Below are 18,397 nucleotides of genomic sequence, written 5' to 3'. Positions count from 1 at the left end.
GATTTGCTGGGTCTGTACATTTGTATTCCCACTCATGCTGTCATTGGCACAAAACTTGTGGAAAATGGGTGTGACCTACCTGGAAACGCTTGTGCTATCTTTAAAAAGATATTCATCTGCATTCCAGCATTAGACTGGTAAAAGAGGAACAGCATTTGGCTTCTGGCATGTCATATCAATATTCTCACTGTACATTGTACTGTGCCCAGCAGGCAGGGCCCATCCTGGAGATAACAGAATATTACAAAAGCAGACCTTCAAGCACTCGACTGGAAGATCAAAGGCAGGAGGCATAGGCTCCCTAGCGTAGATGTCATCAAGCCTACCAGGAATGCAAAGCATGCTGTCTAGAGTGAGCGCCAATTCCATCACACCAGAACTGGACATCAGTACTGCAAAAACCTCAATGACATCACCAGGGTGGGCAAGGTACTGGGCATTCTCTCCATTGCTTCGTTGCCTAATTTGAGCACCATCAGACTCTTCGCCTTCCTAAATTTGGTGTCAAATTTGGTTTGGTAAAATTCCTGTGAATTGCCTTGCAATGTTTGATTGCATTATAAGTGCTATTTAAATGTAAGTTGTTGTGGTTGTGCAGCATTTGCACAATAACCCTTCACAATGCCTGGTTAAGGACAGTTCTAACTTGGAAGCACAAAATTACAATGAGATATGAGCCTGGATTTTTGATTATTATCATTACTCCACTGAAACTGACAGCAACCTTGGGAGTCCACAGTTGTACAGAAAAACATGGAAAACCAGCAGTTGCTGCCAGTGATTCTGTGCTCCACCAGAGGGTCAGGTGTTGAGGACCCCCAGACCACCATCAATGGGAAAATCAATAAATTGAGAACTTCCACTCTCGATCTGCTGGTCTCACTGTAAAACCTTTGAAAGAGTTACATCTTGTTGAATAAGGTGTGACTGGGATTTTAACAGCTTACTATGTACAGACTTACTGCTAAACGCCCTCATTGGCCCTGAAAATATTAGATTTGTGGAATGTCAAATTTCTCCATATGTTACAAAAATTCTATGTATTTTTGAATAGTCTTTAAGACTTTTTATGATATGTTAGCTTCTATCACAATCGAGTCATAATTTATTTCACAATTTGAAATATTTAAATTAAAAGTGAAGGAATTCAGTTCCTTTAATTTCCCGGTTGACTTTCTGTGAGGACTCTTCAATGCGATTAGCTGTTTACCCTGCTTTCTTTTTGATTCATTTATAGGATGTGGGTGTCGCTGACTGGGCCAGCATTTATTGCCCATCCCTAATTGCCCTTGCGAAAATGGTGGTGAGCTGCCTTCTTGAACCACTGCAGTCCATGTGGTGTAGGTGCACCCACAGTGCTGTTAGTGAAGGAGTTCCAGGGTTTTGACCCAGTGATAGTGAAGGAAGTGAAGGAATATTTCCAAGTCAGGATGGTGAGTGGCTTGGAGGGGAACTTCCAGGTGGTGGTGTTCCCGTGTGTCTGCTGCCCTTGTCCTTCTAGATGGTAATGGTCGTGGGTTTGGAAGGTGCTGCCTAATGAGCCTTGGTGAGTTTCTGCAATGTATCTTGTGGATGGTACACACTGCTGCCACTGTTCCTCAGTGGTGGAGGGAGTGAATATTTGTGGACGGGGTGTTAGTCAAGTGGGCTGCTTTGTCCTGGGTGGTGTCAAGGTTCTTGAGTGTTGTTGGAGCTACACTCATCCAGGCAAGTGAAGAATATTCCATCATACTCCTGACTTGTACCTTGTAGACGGTGGACAGGGTTTAAGGAGTCAGGAGGTGAGCTACGTGCCACAGGATTCCTAGCCTCTGGCCTGCTCTTGTACCACAGTATTTATGTGGCCAGTTCAGTTCAGTTTCTGATCAATAGTAACACCAAGTTGATAGTGGGAGATTCAGACATGGTCAATGGTAACACCCAGTTGATAGTGGGAGATTCAGACATGGTCAAGCCACTGAATGTCAAAGGGCGATGGTTAGATTCTCTCTTGTTGGAGATGGTCATTGCCTGGCACTTGTGTGGGCACAAATTTTACTCGCCACTTGTCAGCCCAAGCCTGGTTATTGTTCAGATCTTGCTGCATTTGCACATGGACTGTTTCAGTATCTGAGGAGTCACAAATGGTGCTGAACATTGTGCAATTATCAGTGAACATCCCCACTTCTGAACTTATGATGGAAGGAAGGTCATCAATGAAGCAGTTGAAGATGGTTGGACCAAGGACACTACCCTGAGGAACTTCTGCAGTGATGTCCTGGAACTGAGATGATTGACCTCCAACAATCACAACCATCTTCCTTTGTGCTAGGTATGAGTCCAGCCAACAGAGAGTTTCCCCCCTAATTCCCATTGACTCCAGTTTTGCTTGGGCTCCTTGATGCCACACTCGATCAAATGCTGCCTTGATGTCAAGGGCAGTCACTCTCATCTCATCTCTGGAGTTCAGCTCTTTTATCCATTTTTGAACCAAGGCTGTAATGAGGTCAGAAACTGAGTGACCCTGGTGGAACCCAAACTGAGTGTCAGTGAGCAGGTTATTGCTAAGCAAGTGGCACTTGATAGCACTGTTGATGACCCCTTCGATCGCTTTACTGATGATTGAGAGTAGACTGATGGGGTGGTAATTGGTCGGGTTGGACTTGTCCTGCTTTTTGTGTACAGGACATACCTGGTCAATTTTCCACATTGCTGGGTAGATGCCAGTGTTATAGCTGTGCTGGAACTGCTTGGCTAGGAGTGCGGCAAGTTCTGGGGCACAAGTCTTCAGTACTATTGCCAGAATATTGTCAGGGCCCATAGCCTTTGCAGTGTCCAGTGCCTTCAGCCATTTCTTGATATCACTGGGGACCTCCAGAGGAGGCCGAGATGGATCATCCACTCAGCACTTTTCGCTGAAGATTGTTACGAATGCTTCAGCCTTAACTTTTTCACTGATGTGCTGGGCTCCCCCATCATTGAGGATGGGGATAATTGTGGAGCCTCCTCCTCCAGTGAGTTGCTTAGTTGTCCGTGACTATTCACAAATGGATGTGGCAGGACTGCAGAGTTTAGACCTGATCTGTTGGTTGTGGATTCGTTTAGCTCTGTCTATCACTTGCATGCCAAGTAGTCCTGTGTTGTAGCTTCACCAGGTTGACACCTCACTTTTAGGTGTACCAGGTGCTGCTCCTGGCATACCTTCCTGCACTTTTCATTGAACCAGGGTTGATCCCCTGCCTTGGTGGTAATGGTAGAGTGGGGGATATGCCAGGCCATGAGGTTACAAATTGTGGTTGAGTATAATTCTGTTGCTGCTGATGGCCCACAGCGCCTCATGGATGCCCAGACTTGAGTTGCTAGATCTATCCGAAATCTATCCCATTTAGCATGGTGGTAGTGCCACACAACATGATGGCGTGTATCCTCAATGTGAAGATGGGACGTCATTTCCACAAGGACTGTGTGATGGTCACTCCTACCGATATTGTCATGAACAAATGCACCTACAACAGATTTGTGCGGATGAGGTCAAGCAGGTTTTTCCTGCTTGTTGGTTTCCTCACCACCTGCTGATGACCCTGTCTAGCAGCTATGTCCTTTAGGGCTTAGCCAGCTCGGTCAGTAGTGGTGCAACCGAGCCACCCTTGGTGATGGACACTGAAGTCCCTGCCCAGAGTACATTCTATGCCTTGCCACCCTCCAAGTGATTCCTTGCTTCATTGCTTCCTTCAAATGATTCAACATGGAGGAGCACTGATTCATCAGTTGAGGGAGGACAGTAGGTGGTAACCAGCAGGAGGTTTCCTTGCCCATGTTTGACCTGATACCATGAGACTTCTTGTGGCCTGGAGTATTTGTTGAAGATTCCCAGGGCAACTCCCTCCTGACTGTATACCACTGTGCCGCCACCTCTGCTGGGCCTGTCCTGCCGGTGGGACAGGACATACCCAGGGATGGACATGATCTGTAAGGTATGATTCTGTGAGTATGACTATGTCAGGCTGTTGCTTGACTCGTCTGTGTGACCGCTTTCCCAATTTTGGCACAAGCCCCCAGATGTTAGTAAGGAGGATATTTCAGGATTGACAGGGCGGGGTTTGCCATTGTCGTTTCCGGTGCCTAGGTCGATGGCGGGTGGTTCATCCAGTTTCATTTTTAGCAGCTTGATACAACTAAGTGGCTTGCTAGGCTGTTTCAGAGGGTATTTAAGAGCCAACAACATTACTGCAGTCACATGTAGGCCAGACCAGGTGAAGACAGCAGATTTCCTTCCCTAAAGGACATTAGCGAACCAGATGGGTTTTTACGACAATGGTTTCATGATCATCATTAGGTGATTTTGTCATTAGATTTTTAATTCCAGATTATTTTATTGAATTCAAATTCCACCATCTGCCATGGTGGGATTCCAACCTGGGTCCCCAGAGCATTACCCTGGGTCTCTGGAAAGTGAAAATACGACTACGCCACCACCTCCCCCCTCAATGGTGCTTGCTGGCATCACTGCTGCTGATGCCTGGAGATCTCCTTGGCTTGACACCAGGTTTAAGCTGCTGTCAGGAATGAGGAAACCACACCACAGAGATCACTAGATCATTGTGGGAAGTTTTCTTCAAGGTCAGCAGTGAGCATCATTGCTTTGCCATTGATAGCCAAATCCAGTCCATTAGTAGGTTAAGCAAATGGCCAAAGTGTGGCAAATGGACTTCAATGTAGAGAAAAGTGAGGCTATCCCCTTTAGACCTAAGTGGTGAAAACTGGAGATCCAAAGAGACTTGGGGGCCCAGGTACACAGATCATTTAAATGTCACGGACAGGTACAGAAAATAATGAAGAAAGCTAATGGAATGCTGGCTTTTATAACTAGAGGATTAGAATACCAGGGGGTAAAAGCTATACAATGCCCTGGTTACGCCACAACTAGAGTACTATGAGTATTTCTGGGCACTATACCTTAAGAAAGATATTGATCTTGGAGGAAGTGCAGTAAAGGTTCACCAGAATGATACTTGGACTCAAAAGGTTAAATTACAACACAAGATTACACAATAGATGGTTGTATTCCCTGAAATTTAGGAGATTAAGGGGTGACTTGATTGAAGTTCAGAAAATATTAAGGGTAAGTGATAAGATAGATAGAGAGAAACTATTTCCACTGGTTGGGGAGTCTAGAACTAGAGGACATAGTCTAAAAATTAGAGGCAAGCCTTTCAGGAGTGAAATTAGGAAACACTTCTATACGCAAAAGATGGCGGAATTTTGGAACTCCCTTTAGCAATCAGCAATTGATGCTCAATCAATTGTTAACTTTAAATCTAGAATTGATAGTTTTTTTTGTCAACCCAAGGTATTAAAGGATATGGGGCACAGGCAAGTGCATAGAGTTAGGTCACAGATCAACCATGATCTCATTGAATGGCAGAACAGGCTCTAGGGGCTAAATGGCTGACCTCTGTTCCTATGTTCCTATGAATCATGCGCTATGACTGTGCAGCCCCCAACACCAATTACTTGCACGTACAATCTGAAAATCCCTTCCTCTACTTTAACACCTTTATAATCCCTTGCTTTTGCTTCAGCTTTCATTCCACTTGGCATGCAGTCCTCAACTGTTTGCCTTAGCCTCATTTACACACCTTTTGCAGGACAAATTGGTGCATAATTCCTACCAAAAAAATTTAACAAGAGGGGGCATTTCCAGTTGTAAACCTCTCACCCATTTTGAGGTAAAGACCATGGAGATAGTTGGCACTCAATCACTTTTTGCGATGGGAGATGTTGAGGTCAGCAGCAACTTTCCCAAGCTAATAGTAACTGAGTAACTACACCATCTCCCACAGTCATATCCAATGTCATCATTTTTCCAAATATGTTTGCCCTGAAGATGATTCAGAGAGAGCAGCACTAACAGTGATTAGAACAGCACTAATGGAGATTCAAAGAGAGCAGCACTAACAGTGATTCAGAGAGAGCAATACTAACAGTGATTCAGAGGGAGCAGTGCTAACAGTAATTCAGAGAAAGCAGTACTAATGGTGATTCAGAGGGAGCAGTACTAACAGTGATCCAGAGAGAGCAGTACTAACGGTGATTCAGAGAGCAGCATTAATGGTGATTAAGTGTGTGCAATGCTAGATATGCTTCCCGACTAGGAATTCTGGTTTTCCATTGACAGAAATCTCACCTTCATCAACCTTATTTTTAATAAGGAGACTCTTGATGGGTTTATTTATAGCATGGGGGTCATAGTGACTGTTGGACTGGTCAAATTCATCATGGTAACTCCCAGTTGGGCTGTGTTCTCGTCTGTACTCCTTAGCATTGTAATCCCGATTGTTGTGTTGATGATTGTAGCTCTTTAAGGGGCTGGGACTCCGATCGTAGCTCCTTGAGGGGCTGGGACTCCGCTCGTAGCTCCTTGAGGGGCTGGGACTCCGACCATAGCTCCTCGAGGGGCTGGGACTCCGACTGTAGCTCCTTGAGGGGCTGGGACTCCTATTGTAGCTGCGATTTCTGCCGGAGTCCTGGTCATAGTCACCACTGTGGTGGTAGTCACCATGGTGCAGATTTTGGTTCTGAATCCTTCTTAGTCTCCTGTCAGCTGGATCATAGTCTTCATCCTCATCGGAGGCATCATCATGTGCATAGTCTGATCGACTGGAATGATAGCTGGTTGCTGGTGCTGTGTTAGTCACAGGAATCTGTACTTTACGGGGCCTCTTCACTGTCTTCAAAGAAAGACCATAGCCATTAGTTAGCATGAGATCACCCAGCATCCCAGTAAAACAAGCATCTGTACATCAAAACTTGCACTATCCAAAAAGAACACAACAGGAAAATCCAGTTAGTTTAAAATGAAGAAGTTAGGGGTCAGAACGGAGGTTGGCCAAAAACTCTTCACCCAAAATTTGTAGAATAATTAATTTCCAGGAAGGTTATTGAAGTGACTAATACAATTAAGATGAAGGAATGATTAAATGTATTTCTAGAGAGAGATGGGAGGCTACATCCCATGATCTCACATTTCCAGCGGGGATCAATCCTTGTGGTTTGTGCGGGTTGGAGAATTGGTGCTACAATATTGCAGCCCCATCTCTAAGACACACTCCAAGTGGGTATATGCGATCCAAGGGATTAATAAAATTACTCTGTGGTGAGAAGGACAGTTGGTGAGGCTGGTCTCTGAAAAGAGATGGCTTTGTTGGACCTGCGTTTTCTGTTTCTGTAAAATATTATAACTTCTTCTGTTTCTTAAATGGAGCCTAAGAAAAGAAAACCTCTCACGTTTGGTTAAAATGTCACCAGCTTCTCCTTGTCGATTTTTATTGACAATAAAAGAAACACCTGGAGGATTTTGGGCAGAATATCTCACTTATCCGTTTAAAAAATCTGACCTCATTCCATTAGAGTCACAAGGTTTGGATTTCCTTTTTATTGGACAAAAGCTAAAAGATTTAGTGGATACCTGGCAAGAGTTAGCAGCATCCCGTCCCTTTCCTGAACTTTATGCTCTATTCCTCTTGTGATTTTTCACAAGATTCTGCCCCCCTCTTGACTCTTGACTGTTTACATTAAATGAATTATCTCTAATATTAAAATAATTCTGATCAGAAAATCTAGACTTGAGTGTTGACAGGTTGATTGACCATGGTAGATCTCACAACTAAGTCCATATCCACATATGCTTTTCTGTACTGGATAGTCGTCAGGAGAAGAAATTATGACCGATTGTTCCCTCTCTCTCCAGGCAAACTGTGATCAAGCGTATGAGATCCTCAGCCATTGCATTGTCATTAGACTTATAAAACAGGGCTACTTATGCATCCACATTGACTCAGTGGTAGCACGACCACCTCATATCAGGTTCAAATCCCATTCCAAACTCAAGCGCAATGTCTTGGTTGGCACTTCATTGCAGCACTGAAGGAGTGCTGTATTGACAGAGGTGCCATCTTTTGGAAGAGGCATTAAACTGAGTGCCTCTTGGATAACACTCAAGACATAAGAGATCCCATGGAATTATTCAAGTAAGAGCAGGGGTGTTTTGGTCTCCCGGCCAATCCCTCAATCAACAGCACCAAACAGTTTAATTGATCAACATCTGCTTGTGGGATATTGCTCTATGTAAACTGCCTGCAATAGTAATCTTCACTTGAAAGGTGCTTCATTGGCTGTGAACTGCTTTAGTATTTGTGAAGCCGTCACGGAAGTTGCCCCCCCGCTGAACTTCTTTTTAAATTTGTTCTTACAACTGACAAACCAGCATCTATTGCCCATGCCTGTTTACCCTGAGGGTATTAAGACCCAAACCTGCAATGTGGGAGTGGGGTTAAAGTAGGCCAGGCTGGCGTAGTGGGGGCAGTTCTCTCTCTGAAGGAACATACTAAACCGATTGGGTTCTTCTAACAGGCAGGCAGCTTGCAGAGATTTTTTTTCTGCTGCTGATCCAAGAATGAGCAGATTTATTGAATTCAATTTCAGTTTGCCATGGTGGAATTTGAACCCATGACCACTGGGTTGCTCACCCAATACTGTTGTGACCCAGAGCAAACTGATAACACTAGATATTTCAGAGTAAAAGGATTCTTTGCCTTAGGTCTGCACAGAGCCCTTTGACACTCACTATATTTGCAGATTTTCCAGAACTCTTTAGACACTGGATGGCAAATGAAGAGGGCACATTTTCCATGGAAATGCCATTCACCATAACAATCCTGTCCTTTATCCTGAAAAGAGAGACCCATTGAAATTAAAGTGGAAAACATTACGATAACACAGCATTCCCTATCACAATCTAGCTTTGTGTTATTTCCTCCCACCAAATTGCTACATTCCTTTCTGAACAGCACTGATTTAGATAGGGTACTCCAGCTAATTGATGTGAGAGCACAGATACTGCATGCTTCCAGGGTATTCAACCATAAACAGCTTAACACCTAACCCCAATCTTGTCATCACTCACTGGGGGTGAAATTGGTCATATAGAGGAAGGCAAAACACATGAATCGCATTTGCCATCCATTATACAATACATTTGATAGTCAGTCCTGACTCCCCAAAGCCTGTCCACCACCTGCAAAGCACAAGTCAGGAGTGTGATGGAATACTTGCCTGGATGAGTGCAGCTCCAACAGCACTCAAGACGCTCAACACCATTCAGGGCAAAGCACCCGCTTGATTGGCACCCCAACCATCACATTAAACTTTCACTCCCCCCAAAAATGATGCACAGTGGCATCTACAAGATACAACTCATCAAGGCTCCTTTGGCAGCACCTTCCAAACCCACAGCCTCCACCACCTAGAAGGACAAGGGCAGCAGACACATTGGAACACCACCACTGGCAAGCCACACACAATCCTGACTTGGAACTATATCGCTGCTCCTTTACTGTTGCTGGGTCAAAATCCTGGAACTCCCTTCCTAATAGCACTGTGGGTGCTGCAGCAGTTCAAGAAGGTAGCACACCATCACTTCTCAAGGGAAATTAGGGATGGGCAATAAATGTCGGCCTAACCAGCCGATGCCTACATGGATAAATTAAAATAAAATTGGGGGAACTGAATATTGGGCAAGTAATTGATAGGATAACAGCTGATTTCTGTCCTTGTACTTCTCACTCGCATCGTCTAGACACATAGACGTGATCAGGGAGCAGGCACCCAGTATGATTTCCCTCCTCTAAGGGTAACAGTGCTTGGGTAAATTCTGCTCCACCACTGCTGCACTGGCTGAGATCAGTCAGGCAGAAAATTAAATCTGGTACCATCTTAGTTTCGATGCCTTATTGCGTTATTGAATAAGGTCAATGTGCCAATGAGGTTATTCAACACTATTCTATGTTTGGTTTTGAGTTTGACATTTTTTTGTTAGAGTCGGTCAGTTCACTTACACCACCCCCTCCTTTAGTAGGTAAACGCATTGCCCTGTTCTGAACTGTCTCAGATTTGATTTATGTCCTGTGCTGAGTTACCTGATTTCAGCTGGGGCAGCAGTGGGAAAGGGTTGTTACTTGCCTTTGGACTAATGAGGAAGAAATCAGCCAATGCCCTGCTTCTTATCGTTAGTCTATCACCCCTGTGGAGCAAGCTTATGCATGGATCTTGAATAGGGCCACCTCACGTGGTGGATGGAATCTTCCAGGCCCACCAGCAGCGGGAAGCTTGGCGGGAGGGGGAGCTTAATTTGGCATGAGGCCAAAAATCAGTTTCCCGATGGCGGGATGATGTTCTAGGGACTTTTAAGACGGGTTGAGCTTCCCGATGACCAATGTTGGGACGGTCTTTTGCATGCATTAGCATGTCATGAAAGCTCATTAAAAGGCCACCTTGCTGGAATTAAGTCCCCCCTCCAAATTAAGTTTCCGCCATCGAGAAATTAATACGTTCACGTTCACGATTGCACATAAGTGACATGCACCTGGCAAGGTAGACTTCTTCCATGATTAACGGTGAGTTGCCACTGCATTATCCACTTTGGGGAGTGCCTGTAAATGCCAGCCTATGCTTGAGACCGGGTAGTGGCAGTGCAAGTTCCGTGGAGATTGGCCAAGGAAGGGAGGAAGGGTTTGTAGGGAAAGATGATGCAGTGGCCGGGCAAAGGTGAAACGGATGGTATAGACTGTCTGGGTGCCCCTTAAATATGGCATCTGGACCTTCAACCCCATAAGGTAATGGCAGGGAGAGTGACATCCTGCCCTCCTCCACCACGAGAATTGGTGAGCTCCTCGCGGATGCATATGGAATGAGTTGAACAGTGCAAGATTGCATGTGGGATCAGCCGTCCCTCCTCCCAGGAGAAATCATTCCCACTTCCACTCCCACCACTGAAGCTAGACTCCAAAACGGAAGGTTCCGGCAGGTGTGTGGTAGAAAAATGTCGTACTGGTATAGTAGGGCCATTCTTATGGAGTTGGGGTTGTATTATTTTCAGGACAGTAGAGGGAGCTTCACTCAGTAGCTAATCCCTGATGTGCATGACCAAGAAGTGCTTGATGGGACAGTGTTGAGGAAGTTTTACTTTGCTGTATCTGACCTGGTACAGTGTGAACAGACAGTGTAGGGAGAACTGGGTAGGAAAAGTAGTCTGATTCTCCACCACTGACATCTGTCACCTCAGTTAGTAGAAAAATTATCAAGCAACCTTTATAGTTCTTATCAACTGTGCAGGGATGTGAGAGAGATCATTTGTACCCTATGTTGATATTGCATTAAAGCCAGTGAATCAAAATGGCTGAATTTTGACAGTGCAGTATTCATAGAGCCTCAGAGTGTGGCTAGGGGGTCACTCTCACGATTCGCTGGAATTTGAGTTCCCTATCTCAATTTAATGGAGGGACAATTATTCTCAGCCGCTGGATACAGAGGTCTAGGAGTAGATTGCCTGGCCCCTCTCTTGGGTCAAGATGTTTAATGGCATCAGGAGAACCGAAAAATAAAGGGAAGAAAGGGCTTTTTCGGGATTTATTTTTGCCAAAGGTCTAGCTATTATTATAACCATTAATCTTTCCTGAGAAGAAGTTTGAATCATTCCAGTCACATCTTAACTTTTACTGTTCTTTCAGCCACTGATGTGATGGTCTGCAGTTTGGGTGTCTGTATAATCTAAGCTGCACTTTGAACCTGATGATTATTTAAATGCAAGTGTAGTCCCAATGAACCACATGTAAATTAAAGTTTGTGATGACCTGAAATACAATGTAATGAGCTACTAATGAGATATAATGAGCCATTCTTTGCGCTGCTAAACTCCGGTATTAAGCCAGTATCACTCCAGCTGGAAAAGATAACTGTTATATCTGAATAAGCACTCAAGTTGGTGTGACAACTTATTGGCTGATTTTCAATCAAACTCTGATCGAAATATAACAACAGCCAACAAAATACAGGTCGAATATCCTTTATCCGTACATCCGAAATATCGAACACATCCAAAAACTGAACGTTCGTTTGAACAGCTATGCAGTTAATTTGTATGTTAATAAAGCAAGGTAATATTATACTACAGGTGTAATAAGTGTTAACAGGTAGGAAGTAGGGTGTGTGAGAGTTGGAAAATGGAGAAACAACCTAGTATTTGTAGACTATAGCTAGCCTAGACTTAGGCTATTGTAATGTAAGTAGGCCTAGGCTTACTGTATATAAAGTAGATCTGAAAACCAAAATGCACTCAGCCCTAGGAGTTTCGGATAAAGGAGACTCGACCTGTAATTGTAATTGTAATTGCTACAATGTATACTAACTCCCTTTGGGGGCACTCTACTGCTCGATTAATGTATAGGTACACATTTTTCAAGAATTATTGCTCATGTCTCTGCCTCTTTAAAGTATGGATAGAATAACCTCGATAGAGAGGTCTTTATTACTCACAGGATCTTCCCTTCAGCTGGTCCGGACCGAACAACATCTGAAACGAGAATGGCAGTTTCTCCAGTGCTGATGTTGGGTTTGTCCTTCCCACCAGATATCGCAATGCCAAATCCTATCTTTGAATCCTGAAGCAAAATACAAAAGAGTAAGAATTACTACAGGGAGCAAGATGAATTAAATGCCAAATGGGTGCAGTACGAGGTACTTTTCTGACATTGGGGCTGAGAGGGAGCTTTAGCAATTAGCCATAGCCCACAAAGGACCACTGGCATCTCTCTCCATTAGAGAAACAATTGATTTTATATATAGGCTGAAGGATGCCACTCCACAAGCATTGGGCAAAGTGAGGAGACAGGCCTCCATGAGCTATCACAGGCACTACAGGGATTGAACCTGTGCCACTAGCATCATTCTACATCACGCTCCAGCCATCTAGCCAACTGAGCTAACCGTCTCCCAGACTGCACTTAATTGTTTTATTCTTAATATAACAAGAGTGGAAATTGACTGACCAGGAGCAGAAGATGGCTGATAGCGCATCGGGATCTGATTTTACGCTGCGCCAATGGAAAAAAAACAGAGGCCGAATGTAAAATGGGCTGTCAGTGCTCTAGTGCTTGTTTTGTGTTACTGCTGAAGACAAAATTTACCCCAATCTCTTTTACATAGAGGCAGTGGGGTGGCCCCAGCCTGATAGAAGCAGTCCTTTAGCTTTCTGCGGGTTAGCTTGTTGAGCAGCTTGCTGATCAGAGAAATCATCGAGGGGGGTTGGCGGGGCTGGTGGGTGGGGTGGTGGGGCAGTGGGGGAGGGGGTACTTGTGTGGATGGTGCTGCACCATGGAGCCCAGTTCGTGCAAATAAAAAGTTAGTGGTAGGTAGTGTAGTAAAAGGTAGTGATAGGGGGAGGGTTACCATGATCCTGGGGGAGAGCTACAGCAGGGTGGGAATCGGAGGTAGGGTTTTTTTTTTGGAACTTTAATTCTGCTCCTGGATCTACAATCATTTACAAACCTCTTATACCCAGTTTGGTAACAATCATTTGCCATTTTATTTAAATCTTTTTTTCTCGGTGAGCTGCAGCGGCTCCTTTAAGGCCACTGATTAGGCTGCACAATGCCAGGAATTAATGGATAGAGCATGCGGGGCCTATGTTCGGTCCATTGGCATTTCAATGCTGCATTGTGAGCCTATTAACATCATAGGATGCAGATTTGCCTGTGTTACTAAGGCTCCTGCCTATTTCTGGTGGTTGCCTGGGCTGCCTACTTCATGGTTCTCACCAAAATTGCAAGGGTCCAGAAATTGGTGGGACGGGGTCACTATTACTATTTTAATTGCAGTACCTCTAAATCTGGCTCACTTCTCCCGGCATCAAATTCAGTTCTTTGTGGTTCATGAGTCTATTCCTGAGATAAGGGAGCCTGGTTTAAGCAGTGTAAATGCTGGGAACAGATTCATAGTCTTCTCGAATTTGAATTAAAACAGCCACCAAAGTAAAAGTGACTTAAGATGCTCTTGTTTATTGACACTGCATCCTTTTTGAGGGAGGATGTTTTGTTCTTTGAGCTCATTCTGTACCAACAATCAAATCAATAGAGAGAAGGATCAATCCTTCACTGATTGATCCTACTGAGAATCAGCAAGTGTTGATAGAATATTCCCTCAGGAAATTAACTGAATTGGGTAGGGTCCATGATGTATAGATCATACTGGGACACTGAAGGAACATTCAGTAGATGAGGTATAGGGTAGATTGTAAAGTGGTTTGAAGGAAGAGTAGGATTGATAGGTGAACAGTTCCAATTTTTCAGATTCTAAAAGAAAACAAAGGAAATAAGTGAAGAGAGCACTCAGTAGAATGCATACTTCCGCCATGCTGTGTTAATGCAACATTATTACAAATACGCCATTCTACCTTGAGGCTTTTCCGTACCTATTCGATGCTCCATACACTACAAAGCTGAAAAAGAAATCTTTGTTTTAAGAGCTTCCATCTCACTAAGGAGACATCAGGCCAATGCATATCCAATAATCTGCTCTGAAAACTCTGCTCACATTTTGACAGCTGTGACAAATTGCAACACAGCAGCTGAGACAATTCACAACATTCTAAAACATCAACAATGTTCTAAATAAAATAACCCACAACATTCTAAGAAAAAAGTCAATTTCCCCTATCTCCTAATGTTAATGGATCCTTTAAAAGAATTCCAAGATCCAGATCCACATCTTTGTCAAAAACTAACCAGTTCTTCCTGTGCACCGAGTTTCATTGAAATCTGTCCATTAGTTTTTGAGATATACTGTTTATAGGTAAATAGACTAACAAATAGGGGCAAACGTTACCTCCTCCCACTTTCAGTGGCAGATGTAAAAATGGCAAAGACTGAAGAATATGAATTTACCCGATTTATCACTACCGTGTGCTGCTCCCATATCAGAGTTTCCTCCATCTCTACGAACTGTGAACAAAAAACAGATTATTATCAAATTGAATTTCAATAAAGAGACTTTTTTTGACAGCTTTTTCACATCCCTCTCCATTGAGGATATTCACCCTTCCCTGGGTACACTTCCCCAGACACTGACCCTTCCTCAGCTACACTTCCCCAAAAAAAACTGACTCTTCCTCAGCTACACTTCCCCAAACACTGACCCTTCCTCAGCTACACTTCCCCAGACACTGACCCTTCCCCAGGTACACTTCCCCAGACATTGACCCTTCCCTAGGTACACTTCCTCAGAAACTGACCCTCCCCTGGGTACACTTCTCCAGACACTGATCCTTCCCTGGGTACACTTCCCCACACACTGACCCTTCCCCAGGTGCACTTCCCCAGAAACTGACTGTTCCTCAGCTACACTTCCCCAGACACTGACCCTTCCCCGGGTACACTTCCCCAGACACTGACCCTTTCCTGGGTACACTTCCCCAGACATTGACCCTTCCCCAGGTACACTTCCTCAGAAACTGACTCTTCCTCAGCTACACTACCCAGACACTGACCCTTCCCCAGGTACACTTCCCTAGACACTGACCTTCCGCAGGCACCCTTCCCTAGACATTGACTTGTTGGGTTGCAGTTCCCAGGCACTGACTCTTGGTACACAGTTCTCTGGGCACTGACTTGCTAGGGTACAGCAAGTAATTAGGAAAGCTAATAGAATGTCATAGTTCACTGCGAGGCAAATTGAGTACAAAAGTAGGAAGATTATGCTTCAGTTGTACAGGGCACTGGTGAGGCCACATCTGGAGTACTGTGTACAGTATTGGTTTCCTTACTTAAGGAAATAGGTAAATGCATTAGAAGCAGTTTACAGAAGATTTACTAGGTTAATACCAGGAATGGGCGGGTTGTCTTATGAGGAAAGGCTGGACAGGTTAGGCTTGTATCCACTGGAATTTAGAAGAGTTAGAGGTGATTTGATTAAAACCTTTAAGATCCTGAAGGGTCTTGACAGGGTGGATGTGGAGAAGATGTTTCCTCTTGTGGGAGAATCTAGATCTAGGAGTCGTGGTTTAAAAATAAGGGGCCGCTCAATTAAGACAGAGATGAGGAGGATTTTTTTCTCTCAGGGGATTGTGTGTCTTTGAAACTCTCTTTCTCAAAAGGCAGTGGAAACAGGGTCTTTGAAGACTTTTAAGACAGAGCTAGAAAGATTCCTGATTAACAAGGGGGTGAAAAGTTATTGGGGGTAGGCGGGAGGTTACAATCAGATCAGCCTTGATCTTATTGAATGGCGGAGCAGACTTGAAGGGCCGAGTGGCCTACCCTGCTCCTAGTTTGTATGTTCGTATGTAGATCTCTGGGTGCTGACTCTTGTTGGGTGCAGTTCTCTGGGGGCTGATTCTTATTGGGGTACAGTTCGTTGGGTGCTGTATTTTGATAGGGTATCATACAATGGCATCCAGATACCCCCTTTTATGTCGCTCAATTGCCCATTCTTACTTTTTGAGCCTATACATAGGGGTGGGAGGGTGTCGGCAGGTGCTTCAACATTGAAGACCATTATCGCTGACATTCACATACAAGCACTTTCCAATACGAATCAATAGATCAGCAGTGGGTATCTTGAATTTATTCCTTTCCCTGATCCTAAGATGCCTCAGTTGTCACTATGATGTGCATGCACCTTTAAGGATGCGGATCTTAAACTACTGTCAATCTATACCACCTCGAGACAGGATACGATGCACTAGTCCCACGACCTGAAGTGAGTCTGCAAGCAGCTGAAGTAGAGATTAAATGTACAATACTTAGTCTCCCAGTCAACTCTATCTGTATATGGTCTTAGCTACAAATAAAGTACACACATTATTGTTTCACCAATCCTTGTGTACGATTGGTACATTTACAACGAAGAGAAGAAGAACGTAACAGCGGCTGCTGCCAATACTAGATCCACCCGAGGCCTCGGATTGCCAAGGGACCCAGATCACGTTCCTACCTCACTTCCTGATGCTGGGTTCCTCAATCAGACATTATGTACCTGACAATGAGGGACCCCCTCCCCCCACCCTCCAGAAGCAACCCCAAAGGATTGCTTTTTGAGCTTCCCGCATGTCGAGTCCCCCAGCCCGCTGCTGGGTTCATACCAATGGCGGTGGAATGAAGCTATTAAATGTGCATTAATTGCCCATTTAAGGGCCTCAACTGGTGGTGGGTGGAAAGACAGTCCATGAGTCTTCCTGCCTCAGATTTAATTGGGGCAGAAGCGGGAGGAAGGCAGTGTCCCCACTCGCCACCTGCCTGCCCAATTAAATGCCCCCCTATCTGTAAACTCACCTTGGGAGGGCATTAAATGCTGCCTTGGGTCTTTCTCGCCTGTGTTGCTCAGTTTGAAATTTACAGCAAGTTTACCATCTGAGCCACAGTGGCTGGAATATTTTGTTACAGCACAAAGCCTTCATCACTCAGTTATTGGTCAAACATTTTCTAAATAACTTCCTTAGGAATCAAGAAGCTTGTGGATTCAAATTCCACATCCAGACTTAAACAGTTAATGTAGACACTTCAGTGCAGTACTGAAGGGGTAATGCAATAACAGAGGCCAGTTCTGCTGTTTACTGATTCAAAGAGGAACAGAAAATTTCCCATGTTCTAGACAACATTTTCTGCCAAAGACAAATTAACTGGTAATTCATTACCATTGTGGGATCTGCTGGTGCTATGTTTGCTGATACAACAACAGGAAGTAATTTACTAAAGCGAATCAGTTTGAAATGAAATATGATTAGATGCTATATGAATACAAGTTTGTAAATCTTTCTAATACCCCCATGTAGATGGAAAGGAGGTAAGAAATTTTCCTCTGACCTCAAAGTTAATGGAATAGCAAACATTCAGAAGATTAATCTTACCTTCTGATCTAAAGTCTGAACCCAGTACATTCCAGGAATGTCAGACCCATTGTCCTAGCAAGGTTGAAGTTATAACTTCCTATATTGTGGTAATGTCTTTATTTAACCCACTCAGCTTCAGTCCATGTCAAAATCTAATGTTGCCTAATTGACTCTAAAATTAGAGCTCCCAGCAAGGATACAACAAAAACAAAAATAAAAATACCTGAAAAAACTCAGCAGGTCTGACAGCATCTGCGGAGAGGAACACAGTTACGTTTCGAGTCTGTATGACTCTTCAACAAAACTAAGGAAAAATAGAAGAGAGGTGAAATATAAGCTGGTTTAAGGGGGGGGTGGTGGGACAGGTAGAGCTGGATAGAGGGCCAGTGATAGGTGGAGATTGCCAAAAGATGTCATAGACAAAAGGACAAAGAGGTGTTGATGGTGGTGATATTAGCTAAGAAATGTGCTAATAAATGTGCTAACAAACATCAACTAACTACCAAATTGGGGGTGTTGAAGTATTTGGGGGAGGAGGGGAAAAGAGGGGAACATTTCTAGCATTTAACTGGTTCACTTATCAGCTTTGCTCAGTTGGTATCACTTCTACTTTGAAATCAGAAGATTGTGGGTTCAAGACACACTCCCGAATTTGAGTATGTACTCTATGCTGACATGTCAGTGGAGCACTAAGGGTGCTCT

General features: G+C 44.1%; 1 protein-coding gene across 3 annotated transcripts in view; it reads right to left on the bottom strand.

Moving 5' to 3' along the window:
* Positions 1-18,397, bottom strand: part of LOC144688796 (tight junction protein ZO-3-like) — a 62,586-nt gene that overhangs the window by 25,440 nt on the left and 18,749 nt on the right. For 2 of the 3 annotated variants that reach the window (XM_078555745.1, XM_078555746.1), the window contains exons 2-5: positions 14,757-14,813; positions 12,352-12,476; positions 8,606-8,708; positions 6,167-6,710 (exon numbers count right to left, since the gene is read on the bottom strand). In XM_078555745.1, coding sequence (XP_078411871.1) covers positions 6,167-6,710; positions 8,606-8,708; positions 12,352-12,476; positions 14,757-14,813 — 829 coding nt within the window. Of the gene's footprint in view, positions 1-6,166; positions 6,711-8,605; positions 8,709-12,351; positions 12,477-14,697; positions 14,814-18,397 lie in introns of those variants that run through there. The other variant, XM_078555747.1, reaches the window with a different exon arrangement.

Source organism: Cetorhinus maximus, chromosome 13 (assembly GCF_964194155.1).
Source record: "Cetorhinus maximus chromosome 13, sCetMax3.hap1.1, whole genome shotgun sequence".
Lineage (NCBI taxonomy): Eukaryota > Metazoa > Chordata > Chondrichthyes > Lamniformes > Cetorhinidae > Cetorhinus > Cetorhinus maximus.
The sequence above is the reverse complement of the archived record's forward strand: the minus strand, read 5'-3'. Positions and strand labels throughout refer to the sequence as shown.